At 35.8% G+C, this 21,935-nt stretch overlaps 2 protein-coding genes across 3 annotated transcripts in view; both read right to left on the bottom strand.

Moving 5' to 3' along the window:
• Window positions 1-2,941, bottom strand: part of LOC129439022 (protein NLRC3) — a 133,040-nt gene extending 130,099 nt beyond the window's left edge. Inside the window, exons 1-3 of one of the 2 annotated variants that reach the window (XM_073865811.1) lie at window positions 2,219-2,941; window positions 1,567-1,659; window positions 1,312-1,425 (exon numbers count right to left, since the gene is read on the bottom strand). In XM_073865811.1, coding sequence (XP_073721912.1) covers window positions 1,312-1,425; window positions 1,567-1,616 — 164 coding nt within the window. In that variant the 5' untranslated portion in view covers window positions 1,617-1,659; window positions 2,219-2,941. The remainder of the gene's footprint in view (window positions 1-1,311; window positions 1,426-1,566; window positions 1,660-2,218) is intronic. The other variant, XM_073865812.1, reaches the window with a different exon arrangement.
• The window catches only part of LOC141363221 (NLR family CARD domain-containing protein 3-like), a 460,117-nt gene that overhangs the window by 278,079 nt on the left and 160,103 nt on the right, over window positions 1-21,935 (bottom strand). The gene's annotated exons all lie outside the window — the stretch shown is intronic.

Genomic DNA, 21,935 nt, shown 5'->3' with positions numbered 1-21,935 from the left:
CCGCAGCCATTGTTTACACCGCGGCAAATGATGAAAACTTGCTGCTTGTCCTTTCCCGGTTTTGGTTGAACATCCCGTTACAACGCAACGTATCATCATTTCAATGCGGAAAAGGTAGTATTTATAATAATATATCAACTAAATCGTTGCAGACGTGTCTGTAAAAGTTGTATTTAGCCGAGTTGAATCTCCCTCCCTCCCTCCTGCCGCCTCGAACCGGTAGGTGTGAGTAGGGAGTGGCCTCGTAGAGCAGGGAAGCAATGCATTCTGGGACTTGGTGTTTTTCATGCACATGAGCAAAAAAACACATTTTCTGACTTTTCTCGGCCTAGAAGGCACCAATTTCTAAAATAACTCCACAGTTCTACTACATAGGTGACACAATTTAATAATATATTCAAATTTCAATTGGATGAAGTTTTCCTTTAAGACATTCTTCTTTAACAAAGCATTCACATAAAATGTCCAGTAAATGTACTTTTCCCGCAGTAGTTAGTTTGTCTAGAACAAAGCACTCACATACCTCTTATGGGTAATATACTATTGCCGCAATAGTTAGCATGTCTGGAACCGAGCTGACTTGAATCACTATAATGTTTGACACTTGCATTACATGCGAACGGCCCCTACGCTAATAGAAATTCTGTTTTTCTCTCCCTGTCTCGTCCTCCACCACGAGGACAATGAGACAAACAGACCCAGTTCCTGTTGCTGTGAAGATCATCGCATCACTGATCCACTGGCTGTCCTTCAACGTGATGACCAGCCGATGCCCGACCAACGACCACCGGCTAAACCAGTTTAATTCGCTTACCCGCCTCCTATCCCTACCGTATCTATATATATATATAAATATATATTAATTCCTCCCAAGGGTTTTTGTCCTTCTAGGAGTTTTTCCCATTGGGTTTTTTTTCCTAGAGGGTTTTTAGTCCCAGGGAGAGTCAGCCAACTTTGGCTTAACTTAGCACTTTACTGTATACGTTACATTATTAATATGCTCGCTTGTACGGTTTAACCGCTATCTCTACTTCTTATATTATCTATTGATTTTCTGTGTTCTCCTCTACATCTTCTCATGTAAAGCTGCTTTGCAACAATTAACACTTGTGAAAAGCGCTATATAAATAAAATTGAATTGAATTGAATTTAACAGAGAACTTGTACAGATGTGTCTGTCTATGTGAACATGTGCTGTATAATAATGAAGATAACATTTACTAAACACAATCACAAGAATAATTTATCATCTCTTTAACAAAACACATCATCATATAAAAGCTATAATCACATGTTCACAGTGTTTTATACCTGACAGCAGGAGATGTTGATTCATTCTTAAAGTTTATTGGATGATTCATAGACACATCACTCTTCATAGACACACAACTGAACTCTGGATCTGATCTCTTCTGATGATCTGAACTATAACACACAACAGATTATATACTTTAATTTAAATCACTGTTATTTTTTTGAAGATGAACATAATTAAAAACAACATATTGTTTTTGCATATTTTCCTATAATATAAATGTTGTGTAATAAAGTGTTTCTATAAAGTACCTGCATCCTGGAGAAAAATCTTCATGTGTTGATGTTTGTGTTTGATCCATGATGGAGCTGCAGAGGTGAATCTGATCAATCTGATCTCCACAACTGATACAGAATGAAAATAACATTCAGACACAAAATCTGAAAAATCCAACTAAGACCAGTTAAGCTGGTGAGCTGTAGCAAGCTGGTCTAGCTGTGTTTTGATCACTTTTTAAGCTGGTCTAGCTGGACTTAGCTGGTCAGGCTAGAAGACCAATTGACCCACACGCCGACCAGCTTTGCCAGGCTGGAAGAACGAGCTTAAACCAGCTAAAACCAAACTTATGCTGGTCTTAGCTGGATTTTTCAGTAGGGTAAACTTAAAATCAAGGTGAATAAACAGACATTATAATTCAGATGAACGAATGAGTGTTGAAACTGCTGCGTCATCTCAAATACAAATTATTACCACATTAACACAATATTAACACAATTTTAGTTAAGAGTCACAGACAGCCAAAACATTCGATAAATAACGCTAAAATAACTAACGTAAACGTTATCAAATAAATAATAAATCGGTCCTGAAAAGGAAGATGTGAAGCTTCTCGACACACCTGAATTTACAATTCACATCCTCAAAATCCTCCAGCTTTAACATCAACTACACACGCGACAATACCTGAATGTGTTTTTATAAACGCTAAATTAATCCATTTGATGATCGGTGTGGTGAGGAATCCGCTTATTCATCCTATCATGGCGGAGGTAAAGATGAGGGCTGCTGCAGCCTCCGGACTCCGATGTCTGATGATGAGCGAGTCACTCGAAACTCGGATCATTTAACCCGATCCCTAAAATGACTCGAGAACCATGAGCCCTTAGTGACCATTAACCCGAGTCAGTTGAGTCCTCTCAGATTTTGCTTTAAAAATTAGAAATTGGATCAAACACAAAGCTCTTCAAATGTTTACAACAGAATTACAACACATAACTCTACATAAGCTGCCATATGTTCTATAACTTGCAACAACGAGTTAATTTACATCACCAAATGTCGACTGGGGGTACCGAGTGAGCCAAAACCACCCTCGTAATTTTCTGCAGCTCCGAGTCCGAGTACAAAGGGATGCGTGCGCGCGACAATAAGTTGGTCGGCGGCTCGGGGATTCACACAGAGAATGACTCAACTCATAGAGCTTTAATCCTATGGCGAGTGGATAGTGCCACGGATAACCAAGCGAAGGAGACAGTCGTGTACTTTTACGCGAGATAAGGATACGTCGCCTCCACTGACGCGTGAGACCAACGTCGTGGATAAGTACGTCGCCTCCACTGACGCGTGATACCAACGTCGTGGATAAGTACGTCGCCGCCGAAGACGCGTGATACCAACGTCGTGGAGAAGCACGTCGCCGCCATAGACACTTACCTTAAAAGTAGTTGGAGATGCTGTCAGACCTTTTTAGAAGTGTGTGTTATCGTACAAACCTCAGCAATTGTAGCTAGATCTTAAAAGCTAAACGTGTTATATTGCAAATGTATTAATAACATTGCAAATGTGCACACTTGGCTGTATGTTACACAGTCATATTTAATAGTTTAAAACACTATGGTTAATGTGTTTAATATTCAACACGTAAATTAAATAGGCTAAATATATATATATATATATATATATATATATATATATATACACACACACACACACACATTTCTTAAACATGCCATTGTTAACTTTTGGTATTTTTATAGATGTGAATAATTTGTACTTTCCCTCGAGAATTTCTGAAATAAAGAAAAGTAACACATTTTGTTGTGCATTGTGTTGCAGTTTAAAGCCTGTATATACAATAATAAATAATAACACAACAAACCCCCACCCTTAACCCCAAAAAAACATTCATCAGCTGCTATATGGATTGAACTGCTGTAGAGTTAACTGGCTTGTGAAGTAAATCTGCTCAGCTTCCTGCTTGCACAGCCAGACCACGTATGATAAGCTACCAGGAGAACATAAAAATTGTATAATTACACCATTATATTAATACAGAAGAGTAAGCTATTATACACAGGCAACATTTATTATACACTGCACTAGTAGACATTGTTCCTTTTAGCCGTATGCTTTACAATGTTTTCCAAAATGTGGGTTGCAGCAGTACTGCAGGCAGCCGTAGCTTAAACTACATGAGACTGTCAAAACCTTAATGAAATCAACTGCACAAAATACAACTAATTTTGTAGCTCCTGTTACAATGAAAAATTATAAACAGTATGCAGGTTTGTGAATTACAATTACATAAATATCAGAGTTGGGCAAAGATACATCAAAATGTATTTTAAAATAGAATACCAAATACCTTAGATTCAAGTGTATCAAAATAACCTACAAAATACAGCAGCCACATGTATCAAAATAAACTACTGTATTTTTGTATTTTGAAAATACTAAAAATACTTTTACATGAGAGCATGACATTTCTTCGCAAACCTTCCATGAGTTGGTCTATTTGATCTTTTGCCTTACCATTACAATGACTCTGAGTCATGAAAAATCTGACATATGCAACCGGGTACGAACTGAAGGGCCTACATTGCATTAGCAACACTGACAAACAAGTCATTCATAAGACAACTGATGGCACCTGTATTCATAGCAGCTAGTTTCTAACTATTTAATCTAATCATTTGCTCGCAGCAGCCTGCACGTTTCTAACATTGACCACCACCTTTCATATGGATACATTTTCCGGTCGAGGGCTAGACAAACTTCTCAGTAGGCACCAATCAGAGGCCGCATTTCTATGATGTCATCATTTAGACTTTTTACAAAGTATTTTACAGTATTTTAAAAATACAAAACATTAAAGTATTTTGATACAAAATACAAATGCATTTCATCAACCCTAATCAAATACAAAGTACAAAATATTATTTTACTATTTTATTCAGTAAGATGTGTAGCTGTGTAAATTTTCAACTCTTAAATTAAAAAAGCTTAATGACCCCTTAAAAATGTAAATACTGAAGACAGGACATATACTGCTGCCCAATGTTTCAACATTACACAAAGTTCACTTACAACAGTGAATCATTAGGACACACATACTGCAGCCCATGTATGCATCCACACACACATGCCTGATAAACAGTATCATCATAATATATATTATTACTGTTAATTAGGGTTTCGAGCACGAAGTGCTGAAAACCTATTGTATTTGTCTGTTTTATTAGGGTTTCGAGCACGAAGGGCTGAAACCCTATTGTATTTGTATGGATTTTTATTATTATTAACTATTTTTATTATTTTTCTTCTGCCGTAAAACGGATCGTGCAGACCAAACTGTAAGGCCTAGAGACTTGAGACTTGGCCAAATGGTAGGTCTCATTCGTGCGCGAAGTTGACAGAGTGTCATCCCAATCGGCCTATGGGGGGCGCTACAGCAAAGGCAAACGCGTTGATGCTCATAACTTCCACAATTCTTGTCTAAATGTCAAATGTCTTATATCCTTGGATTCCTTGCGTCAAGACGAACAAAATGTATATCTCCGATTTCATTTCCGTCATGAAAAATTTTCCGCTATTTTCAATTTTGTCGAAAAAAATAAAAACGAACTAGTCCTAGGTTTTTTGTCCGATCGGAACCGTTCCAGTGCTGTAATATTCCTTGGAGTGTGAATATCAAAAGTTATCAAAAAAAAATTGAACTTTCGACTCACCATCGTAAAGCCACGCCCAAACGCCCCCAATGGGCGGAGCCTCTTGGACTTAAATGGCTATAACTTGGGATTGGAAAGAGGTATTGACACCAAATTTGGTACACATATACAGGGGACTATTCTGGGGTCACGTGTAAAAAATTGCGCCGCTTGACCACTAGTTGGCGCTATAACACCACCTCAACTTTAAAGGTCTGTAACTTCAGAAATATGGGACCGATCAATTTGACATTTGGCATCGGTGCTCCTGGTCGAGGGTACTATCAGTTTCTAAAATGAATTTTGCGTACATGGCCACCATCGGCCAATCAAGAAAAAGCAGCTATTAGACAGGGTTAACGAAGCCCGATCGAAACAAAACGCGGTGGGCCTGTTTGTCTCTTGGCCATGAAGGTCTGTGCAGAGTAAGAAAAAATTCGGCCTCCGGGAGGCGCTATAACGTTTTTGCGGTGTTTAAGTGATTGTGTATTATGCAGTGTTTCAGATATCAACAAGATCTTTATATCATTTAATAGAGGTACTTACAATGAATAACTTTTCCTCAAGAAGCACTTGTCTCAGTCGAATCGTTTATTAGATATTCATCATTTTCTTTGAAACCTACTTTTGCGAACTAGTCCTAGGTTTTTTGAGCAATCTGAACCAATCAAGTGCTAGAACATTCCTTAGACACTGAATATCAATAATTATCAAAAAAAAGTTGAACTTTGCACTCGTGGTCGCAACACCACGGTCAAAAGTACGAAGTGGCGGGGCCACAAATACTTAAATGGCTATCATTTATGATAGGAATGAGATATCAACACGAAACTTGGTACACCTATGTATAGACCTATGCCGAGGTCACATGCAAAAAATTGCAAAGATTGTCCACTAGGTGGCGCTATAACCTAAGAACAAAGAACAATGACTATGGCATATGTATACGACACATAAATATTTGTCTGACCTACTTGTTTTTTAAGCACATAACATCTGATTTCAGATTCTTATAAGGGTCTATTATGATAATTACATATCTTAGAAAACATGCCGACCAACAGTCAGCTAGCATTAACCATGTACGAGTCCAGCGTAATGGTGTGCGATTACAACTAAACTGAGGGGCCTGTTTGTCTTATGTTCTCAAGTGTCTGTGAGGATTTTTGGCTCATTATTCCGGAAATATTTGTATCTAGAACAACGGGTGTTACGTTAACTGTCCCCTAGATCAGTGATTCTCAAAATTATTCCTGGAGGCCCACTGCTCTGCACATATACAAAAGTCTTCTATTTTAAACAAATCTACTTTAATCATTAGTAGAGATTTGTATGAACTGAACTGATTGTGTCAGATGAGATAATCATACAAAATGTGCCGAGCATTGGGTCTCGAGAAACCACTGCGGTTCGCTGAGTTGAAAGTACTGCTCTAGATGTTTATGTTTATATGAAAAACAATTTTGTGAATTTGCTGTACTATCTGGGCAAATATCAATATGAAACATAAAATAAACTTTTGCCGTTGTATTCCTAGATTTGATGTGATGTCACATAGTGATGTGGGCACCATTTGTAACCTGTATTCGTTATTTCATTTGTAGCTGCTGTTATGTTCCTTTTGTCCATGGGTTTGCATCTGCATGAAATTTATTATAAGATTCAATGATTTGCAGTCATTTACCTCAAAGACTTGAGGTAATAAATTCAAGCATTTTGAAATGTGACATTTTCAAAATGGACCAGACTAAGTATATCTAACTAATTAACTAGTAATGTGAAGCTTATGACAAAATATTAATAGTTTTATTAAGATCAGACAATATATGTCTTTCCAAGACTAGGGCTGGTTGAATAAACATAAAGTAGCCATTCAGTTAAGACTGTGTTTTAAGGACTAGTCTGAAGAACTAGTAGTTAGTTAGGGCTAATCAGTCTTACAATTTAAACCTGTGGAAAACAACCCAATAAAGTTATAAAGCTTCAAATGTTGTCTTAGAATTCTTCAAATCCTAAAGGTATGAAAAAGAGTGCTGTAAATATGTGGATCCTTAAAGAACAGGCCAACATTTGAAATAATAACTAATAATCATACATAAAGAGAATATATATTTGGTTATCAGTAGCTTTAGTATTCTAATCTATTTTCCATGACATAAACATGTCATGATGTGTCTTATAAAGTTTTTAATAATTGTTTGTATAATTATTGCAATGAAATTGTAATGTTATGATACAAGTGGTTGTTTTAAATGTAAATGATTTACTGAAAACTTACTCTAGCACAGCACATGTGTGAACACAAATTAATGCTTGATAGCAAATCTGACTGACATTTGCTTAATGACACCATATTTGTTATTAACTCCATTTGATATAAACAACACATCTGGATCAGTTATGTATGTGCATATCCAGTGGTTAAATATAAAAATATGTACTTTAGTACTAATTTTAGGCCTACTATAATATGACAGAGTCTGTCATCTGAAATACTTGTACGTTTGCACACAATATCTATGTCAAAGAATATATATGTTCTATAAGAACAATTACTTTTGTTAAAAAAAATAGTCTAAAAGATTTTAACAAGCAAACAAATTTATGTAATTAAGGTGATGTGACATAATGCTTGTGTAGGAATTGACCTTTGCCCTGCTAAAAAACCTTGTTTTGTCTTTGTTGGTCTCTAATGGTATGTATTGGTTTTATTGGTTCTATGTATTGGTTTTGTTGGTTCTATGTATTGTTTCTAATAGAATATGGCCCAAAATACACTATAGTGTAGTGGTTTTAATGGTAAAAGCTAATGGTTCCTATTGGTATTTTAATGTAAACAATTAAAATTTTCTGTAATGGTTTTATTGTTTTTTTTTCAGCAGGGTGGAAGAAGTAGAAAAAAGGAAAACTAAGAAGTAGAAATCTTACTCTAGACTGACTTTACATGTTTTATCATCTATCTTACTTTTATAACCTATCTTATATTTATTTTATTTTATAATCAAATCATCAAAATGTATTAAAACTGTTTTTAAAAAACAACAATAGTATTAAAGGACAAATGTGTCTATTAACTTGAAATAAAATCTAATTATCTCCACTTCTGTTATCAAATTAAAATATGAATAATTTTTATATATATATATATAAATTTTACAAACTCACTACCATAATATTAAAATCAAATAGTTTAAATTAAAACTTGTTTAAAGGTTGAACTGCAGATTAGAGTTAGACCAACATTAAAATCCAAACTTTGACATTTTATCCACTAGATAGCAGTAGAGGATTAATAATTGGGTAGTTGTTAAAAGCTTTTTTTATTATTCATTTCGAGATCAAAAACATTGCATACATACAAGAGGTTTACAATGTGCTTATTTAACATTCAACATAACAATGGATCAAATAAAATAAAACAAATAATAAATAAATTAACAACAACATGGGGATATTCTACAATAATTCAATAAAAGAAAAGGTTTAAAAAATGTTATATATTTGCTTTGCTTTTTTATTTTTTAGACTTTTAATAGTTTCAAAATAATTTCTTAATTACGTTCTAAATAAAATGCTATTGGGTTTATTATTTGCCCATTTTTGTTTATGGATGTGAAATTTTCCATATATAATCATTAAGTTGATTAACAAGTCTTTCTCCACACAGTTACTTTTATAATACAAAAATATATCCTTACCAGATAACTGAATTTATATTTTGTGAGTTTAAATATCAAGTATTCCACATCAATCCAAAAAGATTAAGTAATTATACATGGATAAAATAAATATTTTATGGATTCTACTTCCAAATTGCAAAAAATACAAGTAAATTCTATATCTCTTTAGATTCTGAAGACTACTTGTTTCACTGGATAAATTAAATGAATCAATTTATAAGTTATTTCTTTAACCTTATTCATGAGACAGTATTTATGTGATAAACTACAAACCTCTTTCCATACACGTTGACTATATAAGGAGTTCCAGTATGGTTTACATCTAGGCAAATATTAATTTCTACATAGTGTTCTTATAAAAAAGTTATACTTTTTTTCTAGAATATTTACTCCATTGATACATAACTGAGTATTATGTAAGGAGTTACAATCATAAGATGTATAACCTTGAAATAGTTGAATAAGTCCACTAGGTATGGCATCAAATACAACTGCAAATTCCTTAGCAGTTACTGGAATCTTATAGTGATTGAGGAATTCACAATAATTAAAGAGGTGACCATCATCTTTAAATAACTGCCTCACTAATATTATTTTATTATTATACCAATTTCTATAAAATAAGGATTTGTTTTTGTATATAATATTCTTGTTATTCCAAATAACAGATCTATGTGGAGAAAAGTTTATATCAAAATTGTATTGTATAAAAATTCCAAACCACCCAATTTCTGAAAAATCATTTCTGGTTTGATGTTCCATATACTACCTTTGCAACTTCATTAACTTTTTATCCACTTATTTTAAAAAAAAACCACAGTTAGCAGTATTAAAATCTAGTACATTTTAAACTCCTTCCTCAACTGGATTGCATAGAATTGACTTTTTAATGTAGTGCGGTCTGTTCTTCCATATAAAATTAAACAAAATAATATCCACCTCTTTTATAACTGATTGTGGGACTTCTAAAGCAAGAGCTGTATACACTATAGTTGTTAAAAGCTTTCACTGCTGGGTCCGTTGTTCATACGTAGATTACTCGGTTAGCTGGATTTCATTGTTGACAATTTAGCTTCATGTTGAATTATTTGGTTATTCGAAGGTCATCCTAGAGTTGTTGTTATAGTAACATGTCCGTAAGGTTAAAACTGCTCAGGATTCAAATTCAACTCATAATAAAAAAATGATACATAATATATTTTAGTAATGTTATTTAAAAAACAATATAATATAAAAAATATAACTAAGACTTTAAGGACTAGTCTGAATAACTAGTAGTTAGTTAGGGCTAATCAGTCTTACTATTTGGATTTAAATATAATTTAAATAATTTAAATATTTTTTCACATGATAATTAAAACAGTGATTTTCAATCAAAAAGGTAAAAATGTATTACTAACTTTGAATACTAGTCTTAGAGATTAATGTTAATGACCATTGGTTTAAGTGTAGCTCCAGACTAAAATTTAGTCTTCAGTTTTAGTTGTCTTACTTGAAAATAGCTTACACTGGCCTACCTTTAAATATATCAGGGCCATAGTTTTGTTTTAAGATGTACACCAGTAATGTTTTTATAAGGTTTGTTTGTAAAAAGTACCTAAATGTTTTTACATAACTAATGGCTAGTCATGCATCAATTTAAACCTGTGGGAAACAACCCAATAAAGTTATAAAGCTTCAAATGTTGTCTTAGAATTCTTAAAATCCTGACGGTATGAAAAAGATTGCTGTAAATATGTGGATCCTTAAAGAACAATAATAGGCCAACATTAGAAATAATAACTAATAATCATACATAAAGAGAATATATATTTGGTTATCAGTAGCTTTAGTATTCTGATACAATTGGTTGTTTTAAATGTAAATGATTGACTGAAAACTTACTCTAGCACAGCACATGTGTGAACACAAATAAGTGCTTAATAGCCAATCTTACTGACATTTCCTTAATGACACCATATTTGTTATTAACTCAATTTGATATAAACAACACATTTTGATCAGTTATGTATGGGAATAGCCAGTTGTTAAATATTTAAAAAAATGTAGAGCTTTAGTACTATTTTTAGGCCTACTATAATATGACAGAGGCTGTCATATGAAATACTTATATGTTTGCACATAATATGTATGTCAAAGAATATATATGTTCTATAAGAACATATACTTTTGTTAAAAAAAATAGTCTAAAAGATTTTAACAAGCAACCATTTAGTAAGACCTACAGAATAGATGTTTATGAACTAAAATGACTGTTTCAGATGAGAGAAACATACAAAATGTGCAGAGCATGTTTGTGTATATGCTCCTTTTGTCCATAAAAATATATACGGTTTAATTACCTGCATACCTCACTTTATTTACCTAATTAAAACAGAAAGCCTTCATGGTACTCGATTAAAGGACATGAACATGACTATACTCAAATTCCTTATTGTGGTTTTTAGGTGCAATTTTCCGTTATGTCCACTAGATGGCAGAAGAGGATCAATCACTGGCTGACATTTGCACTCACAGAAAACACAGAAGATGATTACTCTTTAACTAAGTCTACTATTAATAGAACTCTGTTTACATTTAAATCTGTTCAAATTTTAGAAGGATCTCTTGACAGAAATGCAAAATGATATACAAAACTATATATTTCAGGGGTGTATAAAGACCTTTCATAATGAACCGGTATGTGTTTATTACCTTAGAACGAGACCTTTTTATCTACATACACCTAGGGTCCCCTTACATGGAAGTCACCATTTTGTTCTGCCATTTTTCTACAGAAGCCCTTAACGGACATTTTTTTTACTAAGTTGTCTCCGAAGATGAAATGTTTGTCTGGTGGCGGCTCCGTAGCTTCTCTATGTGTTTCAAAAGCGAGGGGTGAGCAGTGTAATAAGGCATTGGTTGCATTTCGTGACATCACCACTAGATGCCGCTAAAATTGACACACTGCACCTTTAACTTCATGGGCTCTATCTTACACCCGGCGCAATGCAGCGCAATGCGCGACGCATGTGTCTTTCGCTAGTTTCCACCCTAATTTTCACGTTTAGCGCCGCGTTGTTTAAATAGCAAATGCATTTGCGCCCCCTTTGCGCTCATGGGCGTTCTGGTCTGAAAAACGAGGTGTGTTCAGGCGCATTGTTGGCGCGTTGCTATTTTGAGGCAACTAAAATAGACTACGCCATTGACCAACAAAAACCTGGTCTAAAGTCTAAAGTCAATGGCGCAATATGTTTTATGTTATTTAAAGAGCGCATTAGTAATATGCGCATATAAACGGGAGGACAACGCGGGTTTACTTATCACAAAGTACATAAACGCGCAGCAGCACAAAAATGCTTTTAAATATGAAAGATTAAAGGATTGAATTTAAGAGATTATTATTGAGTCTCTTGGACATATTTATAAATGAGGACTGATTATGAGACGTTAGAAGGCGCAAAGAGCTGCTTTACCTGCAGCCTGATAAGTAAATAAATGCTTTGCTTTAAACAAATGCGTCTGTTTTTAAATGGTTTTTTTTATGCTACCTCACGGATTTATTGCATATGATGACTCTGTACCTGCGGATATGGCGAGATGAGAAACATTTGTAAGTAATGCTTAAAAAAACTCTTTGCTAAAAAAAACCGCTGTCCAAAGTGCTGAAACGTGCGGAGAGCCGCTTGTAAATTCTTTATCTCCTGTTTGTTACAAATAAAGTATTTTTAGAGAACAAACCTTATCTTACATACTTGTAAATTATTTTTTGATGATATTGGATAGCCATACATTTAAAGCAATTACAAGCCTGCTTTTTACTTCCATGACTAAAAGAAAACGGGTTTTAAAGGTTTTAATAAAAAAATAACAATTTCAATATAAGTGAAAAACAACACAATTATTTAACATTAATCTTAAACTGGGGATCTTCTACCTCCGCTTAGTTTTTCAGTTTACAAAGTCCGTCATCTAAATAGGGATTAGACATAGCGCCAGCGCAGCTTGCTTTTAAAGGGAATGAGAGCTGTGACTCTCATTGGTTTACTGCACGTTACGCCCAAAATACTCCCATTACAATAGGACCTACCCTTTTCGACCATGCGCTCGACGCAAAAACGATTTTTTCCGTCGTTAAATTAGCAAAAGTGGATTCGGACACGCCCATTTAGACGTTGCGCTGTGCGCTTTAGACAATGCGCTTAGATCATTAAAATAGGGCCCCATGATTTTACTGTTATAATATTAAAATCACATTTAGTGAAAGACTACCACTTCAATTGTTCTGAGTTATCAGTTTTAACACTCATGTCACTTTATGATAGCTGTGAAACGTGAACATAATTTTGGAGGCACTTACACGACATTTGCAGTAAGACTTTTTTTATTTTAAAAAACTACATACCAAATGAGTGTGTAACCATGTCAATTTTAAGTCTTGTTCTTTAACAGTCTTGTTTCTCCTTTCTTAGGTAAATGTGTGTGTGTACAATATACAATGCAGAATATCTATATGGCCATGTCCTTAAACGTCTTGTGATCCCAAATAGCTTGAACCCCGGTAATCGCTGCTTGCAGCTATATTTAGGGGTTCAAGCCCGTAGGGCTGAAACCCTATTGTATTTGTATGGATTTTTATTATTAGGGTTTCGAGCACGAAGTGCTGAAAACCTATTGTATTTGTCTGTTTTATTATTATTATTATTATTATTATTATTATTATTATTATTATTATTATTATTATTATTTTTCCGCCATAAAACGCGTCGCCCAGCACAAACCGTAAGTCGTAGAAACTTGCCACTTGGTCAACTGGTTGTATATCAGCTCGCTACTCAGATACAGTGAATCAGCCAAATCGGCCCATAGGTGGCGCTATAGCAATGCCCGACGAGTTGGGGCTCATAATCCCTAAACCGGACATCAGACACTCAAGTATTTGGTACCATTGTAATCCTTGGCTCCAAACTTAAAAAATGTATATCTCCGATTTCATTTCCGGTATGCAAATTTTTCGCTAATTTGCATAATATGCATTTCTAGCCAAAATGAACTAGTCCTAGGTTTTTCGCCCGATCGGAATCGTTCCAACGCAGGAGAAATCTGTGGAGTGAGTAGGTAAATAATTATCGAACAGAATTTGAAATTTCGCTTCAGGGTCACTAAGGGGCGCCAAAACTCCATACAGGAAGTAGCCTATCGTCACTGAAATGGATATAACTCGTGAACGGTTTGAGATATCTTAACGAGGTTTGGTACACATGTGTACCAGCTCACTCCGGTGTGACAGTAAAAAAGATGCAGATTTTGGCCACTAGGTGGCGCTATAACAGGCTTTAGCTCGGGAATGGCTATTACTACACAACCGTTAGCCCGATACACTTAATATTTGCTATGGTGTGTCTTTGTGCAATGTACCATGAGGGTCTGGAAGGACATTGGCGTATCTCCAAAAACATGGCCGTCATCGGCCAATGAAAGTTGAGGACTGATTTGACAGGGTTAACGAAGGTCGATCGGAACGAAACGCACTGTGCTTCTTCGTGTACTGCTCATGAAGGTCTGTAAGAATTACGGTGTCATTTGGCCACTAGGGGGCGTAATACCATATTTCGGTGCCTGTATCACGTGACGTTTGACATACACACACAAACATGACATCATATGATAGATTTGCCCATGGTGAACAACTTTGCCTCTTGAAGCGTTGCTGTCAATCAAACGGTTCGTGACTTATTGGTGATAACCTTCAAATCCTACTTTTGCGAACTACTCCTAGGTTTTTTGCCCGATCGGAATCGTTCCAATGCAGGAGAAATCTGTGGAGTGAGTAGGTAAATAATTATCGAACAGATTTTGAAATTTCGCTTGAGGGTCACTAAGGGGCGCCAAAGCTCCATACAGGAAGTAGCCTATCGTCACTAAAATGGATATAACTCGTGAACCGTTGGAGATATCTTAACGAAGTTTTGTACACATATGTACCAGCTCACTCCAGGGACACAGTAAAAAAGATGCGGATTTTGGCCACTAGGTGGCGCTATAACAGGCTTGAGCTCGGGAATGGCTATTACTACACAACCGTTTTCCCCATACTCTCAATATTTGGTATGGTGTGTCTTTTTGCAATGTACCATGAGGGTGTGGAAGGACATTGGCGTATCTCCAAAAACATGGCCGTCATTGGCCAATGAAGGTTGAGGACGGATTTGACAGGGTTAACGAAGGTCGATCGGAACGAAACGCACTGTGCTTCTTCGTGTACTGCTCCTGAAGGTCTGTAAGAGTTACGGTGTCATTTGGCCACTAGGGGGCGTAATAACATATTTCAGTGCCTGTATCACGTGACGTTTGACATACACACACAAACATGACATCATATGATAGATCTGCCCATGGTGAACAACTTTCCTCTTGAAGCGTTGCTGTCAATCAAACGGTTTGTGAGTTATTGGTGATAACCTTCAAAACCTACTTTTGCGAATTAGTCCTAGGTTTTTCGCCCGATCGGAACATAACCAAAGCTAATTGATTCTGTGGAGTGTGACTATAAATAATTATCAAAAAAAATTTGAAATTTGTATTCATACACGAAAGGAGTGGCCAAAAACATAAATGAGCGGAGCTTAGAACATTTAAATGGCCATAACTCGAGAGGGGTTTGAGATATCATCATGGGGCTTGAATAATATATGAAGGCCACCGGTCTAAGGTCGTGATATATAAAGCTTGCCGATCGGACAATAGGTGGCGCTATAACTGGAAAGATGGCATTAAATACTGTGATTATCCAACGGTTACACTTTATAAGCCTATAACTTTATCTGTGATCAACGAATTTCCATGGGAATTACTTTTATATGATCCTGAATTGTTTTCGAATCCTATGATACCAAACATGCCTGGTTTCGAATTACGTTTTACCACATTAAAAACAATCACTAATAGCTTCGTAACCGTAACTCCTATCGATTCGAAAACACCATAGGAAGAACAATGCAATGGCTTCTGAACAAAAAACTCTATTGGCGTTATATTAAAATCTCCATCAGAAATGGCCAAAAATTGTGAAAAACCAAAAAAGTTCTATAGGTGCACGTGTGTTTAAGCATACATAGTCTGTATGAACCGTTTCTGACCATCTCTTTCGTTTTTGTGGATGCTGGATCAGCCTGGTTGACGACGTGTGACGTCTTTGACGTGCTTTAATGCTCGAAACCCGGCAAATGCTGCTTGCAGCTTTAATTCTATTTATTATTTTTCTTCTGCCGTAAAACGGAACGTGCAGACCAAACCGTAAGGCCTAGAGACTTGAGACTTGGCCAAATGGTAGGTCTCATTCGTGCGCGAAGTTGACAGAGTGTCACCCCAATTGGCCTATGGGGGGCGCTATAGCGATGGCAAACGCGTTGATGCTTATAACTTCCACAATTCTTGTCCTAATGTCAAGTGTCTTATATCACTGGATTCCTTGCGTCAAGACGAACAAAATGTATATCTCCGATTTCATTTCCGTCATTAAAAATTTTCCGCTATTTTCGATTTTGTCGAAAAAAATAAAAATGAACTAGTCCTAGGTTTTTTGTCCGATCGGAACCGTTTCAGTGCTGTAATATTCCTTGGAGTGTGAATATAAAAAGTTATCAAAAAAAAGTTGAACTTTATACTCGTCGTCGTCAAGCCACGCCCAAACGCCCCCAATGGGCGGAGCTTCTTGGACTTAAATGACTATAACTTGGGACTGGAAAGAGGTATCGAAACCAAATTTGGTACACATATACAGCGGACTATTCTGGGGTCACGTGAAAAAAATTGCATCGCTTGACCACTAGTTGGCGCTATAACACCACCTCAACTTTGAAGGGCTGTAACCAGAGAAATATGGAACCGATCAACTTAAGATTTGGCACCGGTGCTCCTGGTCTAGGGTACTATCTATGTCTAAAAGGAATTTCGCGTAGCTAAAAGAACATGGCCGCCATCGGCCAATCAAGAAAAAGCAGCTATTAGACAGGGTTAACAGAGGCCGATCAAAACGAAACGCGTTGGGCCTGTTTGTCTCTTGGCCATGAAGGTCTGTGCAGAGTAAGAAAAAATTCGACCTCCGGGAGGCGCTATCGCGTTTTTTCAGTGTTTAAGTGATTGTGTATTATGCATTGTTTCAGATATCAACAAGATCTTCATATCATTTAATAGAGGTACTTATAATGAACAACTTTCCCTCAAGAAGCATTTGTCTCAGTCGAATCGTTTGTTAGATATTCATCATTTTATTTTAAACCTACTTTTGCGAACTAGTCCTAGGTTTTTTGACCAATCTGAACCAATCCAGTGCTGGGATATTCCTTAGACACTGAATATCAATAATTATCAAAAAAAAGTTGAACTTTGCACTTTTCGTCGCAACACCACGGTTAAAAGTACGAACAGGCGGTGCAACAAATACTTAAATGGCTATCATTTATGATAAGAATCAGATATCAACACGAAACTTGGTACACATATGTATAGACCTAGTCCGAGGTCACATGCAAAAAATTGCAGGGATTGTCCACTAGGTGGCGCTATAACCTAAGAACAAAGAACGATGACTATAGCATATGTATACGACACATAAATATTTGTCTGACCTACTTGTTATTTTGCACTTAACATCTGCTTTCAGATTCTTATAAGGGTCTATTAGGATAATTACATATCTTAGAAAACATGAGACCAACAGCCAGCCAGCATTAACCATGTACGAGTCCAGTGTAATGGTGTGTGATTACAACTAAACTGATGGGCCTGTTTGTCTTATGTTCTCAAGTGTCTGTGAGGATTTTTGGCTCATCATTCCGGAAATATTTGCATCTAGAACAACGGGTGTTACGTTAACTGTCCCCTAGATCAGTGGTTCTCAATGTTATTCCTTTGTATATTGTTGTATGTGAGTATTAAGTCTTATTGTCCAACATTGCGATTTCTGCTTGCTTTTATAAATGTGTGTGTGTGTGTGTGTGTGTGTGTGTGTTTTAGGCCATATACACATGCTGGTTGTATCAGGGCTACAACAACTTAGGATGCCCCAAAAGAGGGCTAAACAATTAGCAACATACTGTGCCTTGTCTGCCACCATATATGGTAAAGTCGATGCCATTTATATTCATAGCAACTGCAAAAAATGGCAGAGATTGTCCACTAGGTGGTGCTATAACATGAGAACAATGAACAATGTCTATAGCATATGTATATGATATATAAGTATTGGTCTGACGTAATTGTTATTTGCATATAAAATCTACTTTCAGGTTCATCTTTCTGACAAATGTGTGTGAAGTAAAAGTTCTCTAGATCAGTGGTTCTCAACACACCTGCTTCAAATAATTAGCACAATAGTAGAGATCTCTATGAACTAAACTGATTATGTCAGATGAGAGAAACATTCAAAATGTGCAGAGCAGTGGTCCACTAGAAATGGAGTAGAGAAACACTGCTCTAGATGTTTATGTTTATATGAAAAAACTATTTTGTTAACTAATACTTGGTTTTTCACTCAACAACAGTAAAGACAATGCAGTACAATTTCCTGTAGTCTGTGAGACAATATAAATGCCAAATTGTGATCACCAATTGTAAGTCTTATTCCTTTAGTTGTTTAAGTTTGAATTACAAAAACAACTTTTCAAAATTACTCCTAGGGTTTTCAGTCAACAACAATAAAATCAGTATAGTACATTTTTTCTGTCCTTTGTGTGTAAAGATATATCAAATACAAAATGTAATGAATTTGAATAACTGCTGTTGTATGCAAAGATTTCATGTGATGTCACACAGTGGTGTAGGTGTCATTTGTACGACTGAATTGCAGCACGCATGTTTATAGGAAATCATAAAGATATGGATTAAAGTTTTCCATTTTACCCAAAACTCTGAGCATCATCAGAAATGAATTGCTGCTATCAAGAGGATATATGTCTGGCTGTATTTACATCAGTAGCATTAGTATTCTATTCTACCTTCCATGACATAAACGTGTCCTGACATGATGTATAATATAGTTACATTTTTATACGTTCTTTTTAAAATATTGCACCCAAAACTTCATGTAATAATGCAATTGGTTATTATTCACATACATGACCTGCTAGAACCCAACTAAATAGTTGCACTTTATGAAAGTGAACACAGTCAAATGCTCACCAGCAAATATGCTGCAAATCTTCTAAATGACATGACATTTGTTATTGACACAATTTGATATTGAAAACATATCTGGATAAGTTATTTATTGGCCCACCCTAAAATCACATGCCAATGATTGCAGAGCTATACCACTATTTGACAATTTAACATAACAGCCTAAAAATGTTTCTATTAAAATATGTAACATTGCTTTATTGTTTCCAAATCCAAAAATCAGTATTCTCTTATATACTCTCTGTGTGAAACACAGACCCTCATTAACATACTTAAGAGCATGCTTATTAGGATTTGAATTAAAAATGTGTCTATCTTTTTTCCTTTACAATATTCACTACTAATTTTATGTTAAATTAATTGTAAAATTATTATTTATTATTCAAAAATGTATACCCAATAAAATTGTGTTCACGTTTCATCAATGGATACATGATTTAACTTTATGAAGTCATTTATTATTATGTTAAATAAACATTTCATCAATCATTCTTACGGTATCTGTTTTTACAGTCAAGCGACATTCTGACAAAGGCGAAACATTTAAATAGGTTGATGAACTCTTGAAGGACATCAAGCATATGGAGATTGTTCATTTATTTCAAAGTCTTATTTCCTAACTGTGCCATTTCTGCTTCTGTGTGTAAATGCATGTATGTGTGTTAGCTTATTCTAAATCATTGCTGTGTTATAGGTTAGCCCTGTGAGACTTATATCTCTATATTAGAACATCATAGAGAAATTGTGGTGGGCTGTTTTGTCTCATGTTAACAATTTTTGAAACATTTTGTGTGGCAAATCTTGCAACGGCATGCACCACATCATTTTCTCTTTTACCTAATTTACCTAATTGGTAACATGTTAGTATTTCATATTCTAAGTATATTTGATAACAATGCAGCAAATCTAAACAGGCATGCCCTTAAAGGTCTTAAAGGGTCATATTATGAGTTTTTTTAAGATGTAAAATGAATCGTTGGTGTCCCCAGAGTGTGTATGTGAAGTGTTAGCTGAAAATACTCCACAGCTAATTTATTATAGCATGTTAAAATTGACACTTTGTAGGCCTGAGCAAAAGTGTGCCGTTTTTGGGTGTTTCATTTAAAATGCAAATGAGCGGATGAAATGCAAACACTGATCACAATGATGGTGGTTTGTTGTAATTGAAACTCAATTGTGCTCTCGATTATTTTATTTTTTATCTTTTTCATGTTTTCTAGGTTGATATAAGCACTGGGGATCCAATTATAGCACTTACACATGGAAAAAGTCAAATTTTCACGCTATGACCCCTTTAAGGTCCCAGATCGCTTGAACCCCGCTAATCGCTGCTTGCAGCTATATTTATTCTAGTTATTATTTTTCTTTTGCCGTAGAACGGATCGTGCAGACCAAACCGTAAGGCCTAGAGACTTGAGACTTGGCCAAATGGTAGGACCCAATTTGGAGAGAGGTTGATAGAGTATCAACCCGATTGGCCTATAGGTGGCGCTATAGCGATAACCAACGCGTTGATGCTCATAACTCCCACAAATCTTGTCCAAATGTCAAGTGTCTTATATCACCGGAATCCTTGCGTCAAGACGAACAAAACGTATATCTCCGATTTCATTTCCGTCATGAAATTTTTTTCGCTATTTTCGATTTTGTCGAAAAAAATAAAAACGAACTAGTCCTAGGTTTTTTGTCCGATCGGAACCGTTCCAGTGCTGTAATATTCCTTGGAGTGTGAATATCAAAAGTTATCAAAAAAAATTTGAACTTTCGACTCACCGTCGTCAAGCCACGCCCAAACGCCCCCAATGGGCGGAACCTCTTGGACTTAAATGGCTATAACTTAGGAAGGGAAGGAGGTATTGACACCAAATTTGGTACACTTATACATGGGACCATTCTGGGGTCACCTGCAAAAAATTGTGCCTCTTGACCACTAGTTGGCGCTATAACACCACCTCAACTTTGAAGGTCTGTAACTACAGAAATATGGGACCGATCAACTTGACATTTGGCACCGGTGCTCCTGGTCTAGGGTACTATCTATGTGTAAAAGGAATTTTGCGTAGCTCAAAAAACATGGCCGCCATCGGCCAATCAAGAAAAAGCAGCTATTAGACAGGGTTAACGGAGGCTGATCCAAACGAAACGTGGTGGGCCTGTTTGTCTCTTGGCCGTGAAGGTCTGTGCAGAGTAAGAAAAAATTCGGCCTCCGGGAGGCGCTATCACGTTTTTTCAGTGTTTAAGTGATTGTGTATTAAGCAGTGTTTTAGATATCAACAAGATCTTTATATCATTTAATAGAGCTACATTTAATGAACAACTTTTCCTCAAGAAGCACTTGTCTCAGTCGAATCGTTTGATAGATATTCATCATTTTCTTTTAAACCTACTTTTGCGAACTAGTCCTAGGTTTTTTGACCAATCTGAACCAATCCAGTGCTGGAATATTCCTTAGACCCTGATTATCAATAATTATCAAAAAAAAGTTGAACTTTGCACTCGTTGTCGCAACACTACAGTCAAAAGTACGAAGAGGCGGGGCCACAAATACTTAAATAGCTATCATTTATGATAGGAATGAGATATCAACATGAAACTTGGTACACATATGTATAGACCCATGCTGAGGTCACATGCAAAAAATTGCAGAGATTGTCCATTAGGTGGCGCTATAACATAAGAACAAATAACCATAACTATAGCATATTTATATGACACATAAATATTTGTCTGACCTACTTGTTATTTTGCACATAACATCTACTTTCAGGTTCTTATAATGGTCTATGAGGATAATTATTTATCTTTGAAAACATGCCACTCAACAGCCAACCAGTATTAACCATGTACGAGTCAAAC

This window comes from Misgurnus anguillicaudatus, unplaced genomic scaffold, assembly GCF_027580225.2.
Source record: "Misgurnus anguillicaudatus unplaced genomic scaffold, ASM2758022v2 HiC_scaffold_33, whole genome shotgun sequence".
NCBI lineage: Eukaryota > Metazoa > Chordata > Actinopteri > Cypriniformes > Cobitidae > Misgurnus > Misgurnus anguillicaudatus.
The sequence above is the reverse complement of the archived record's forward strand: the minus strand, read 5'-3'. Positions and strand labels throughout refer to the sequence as shown.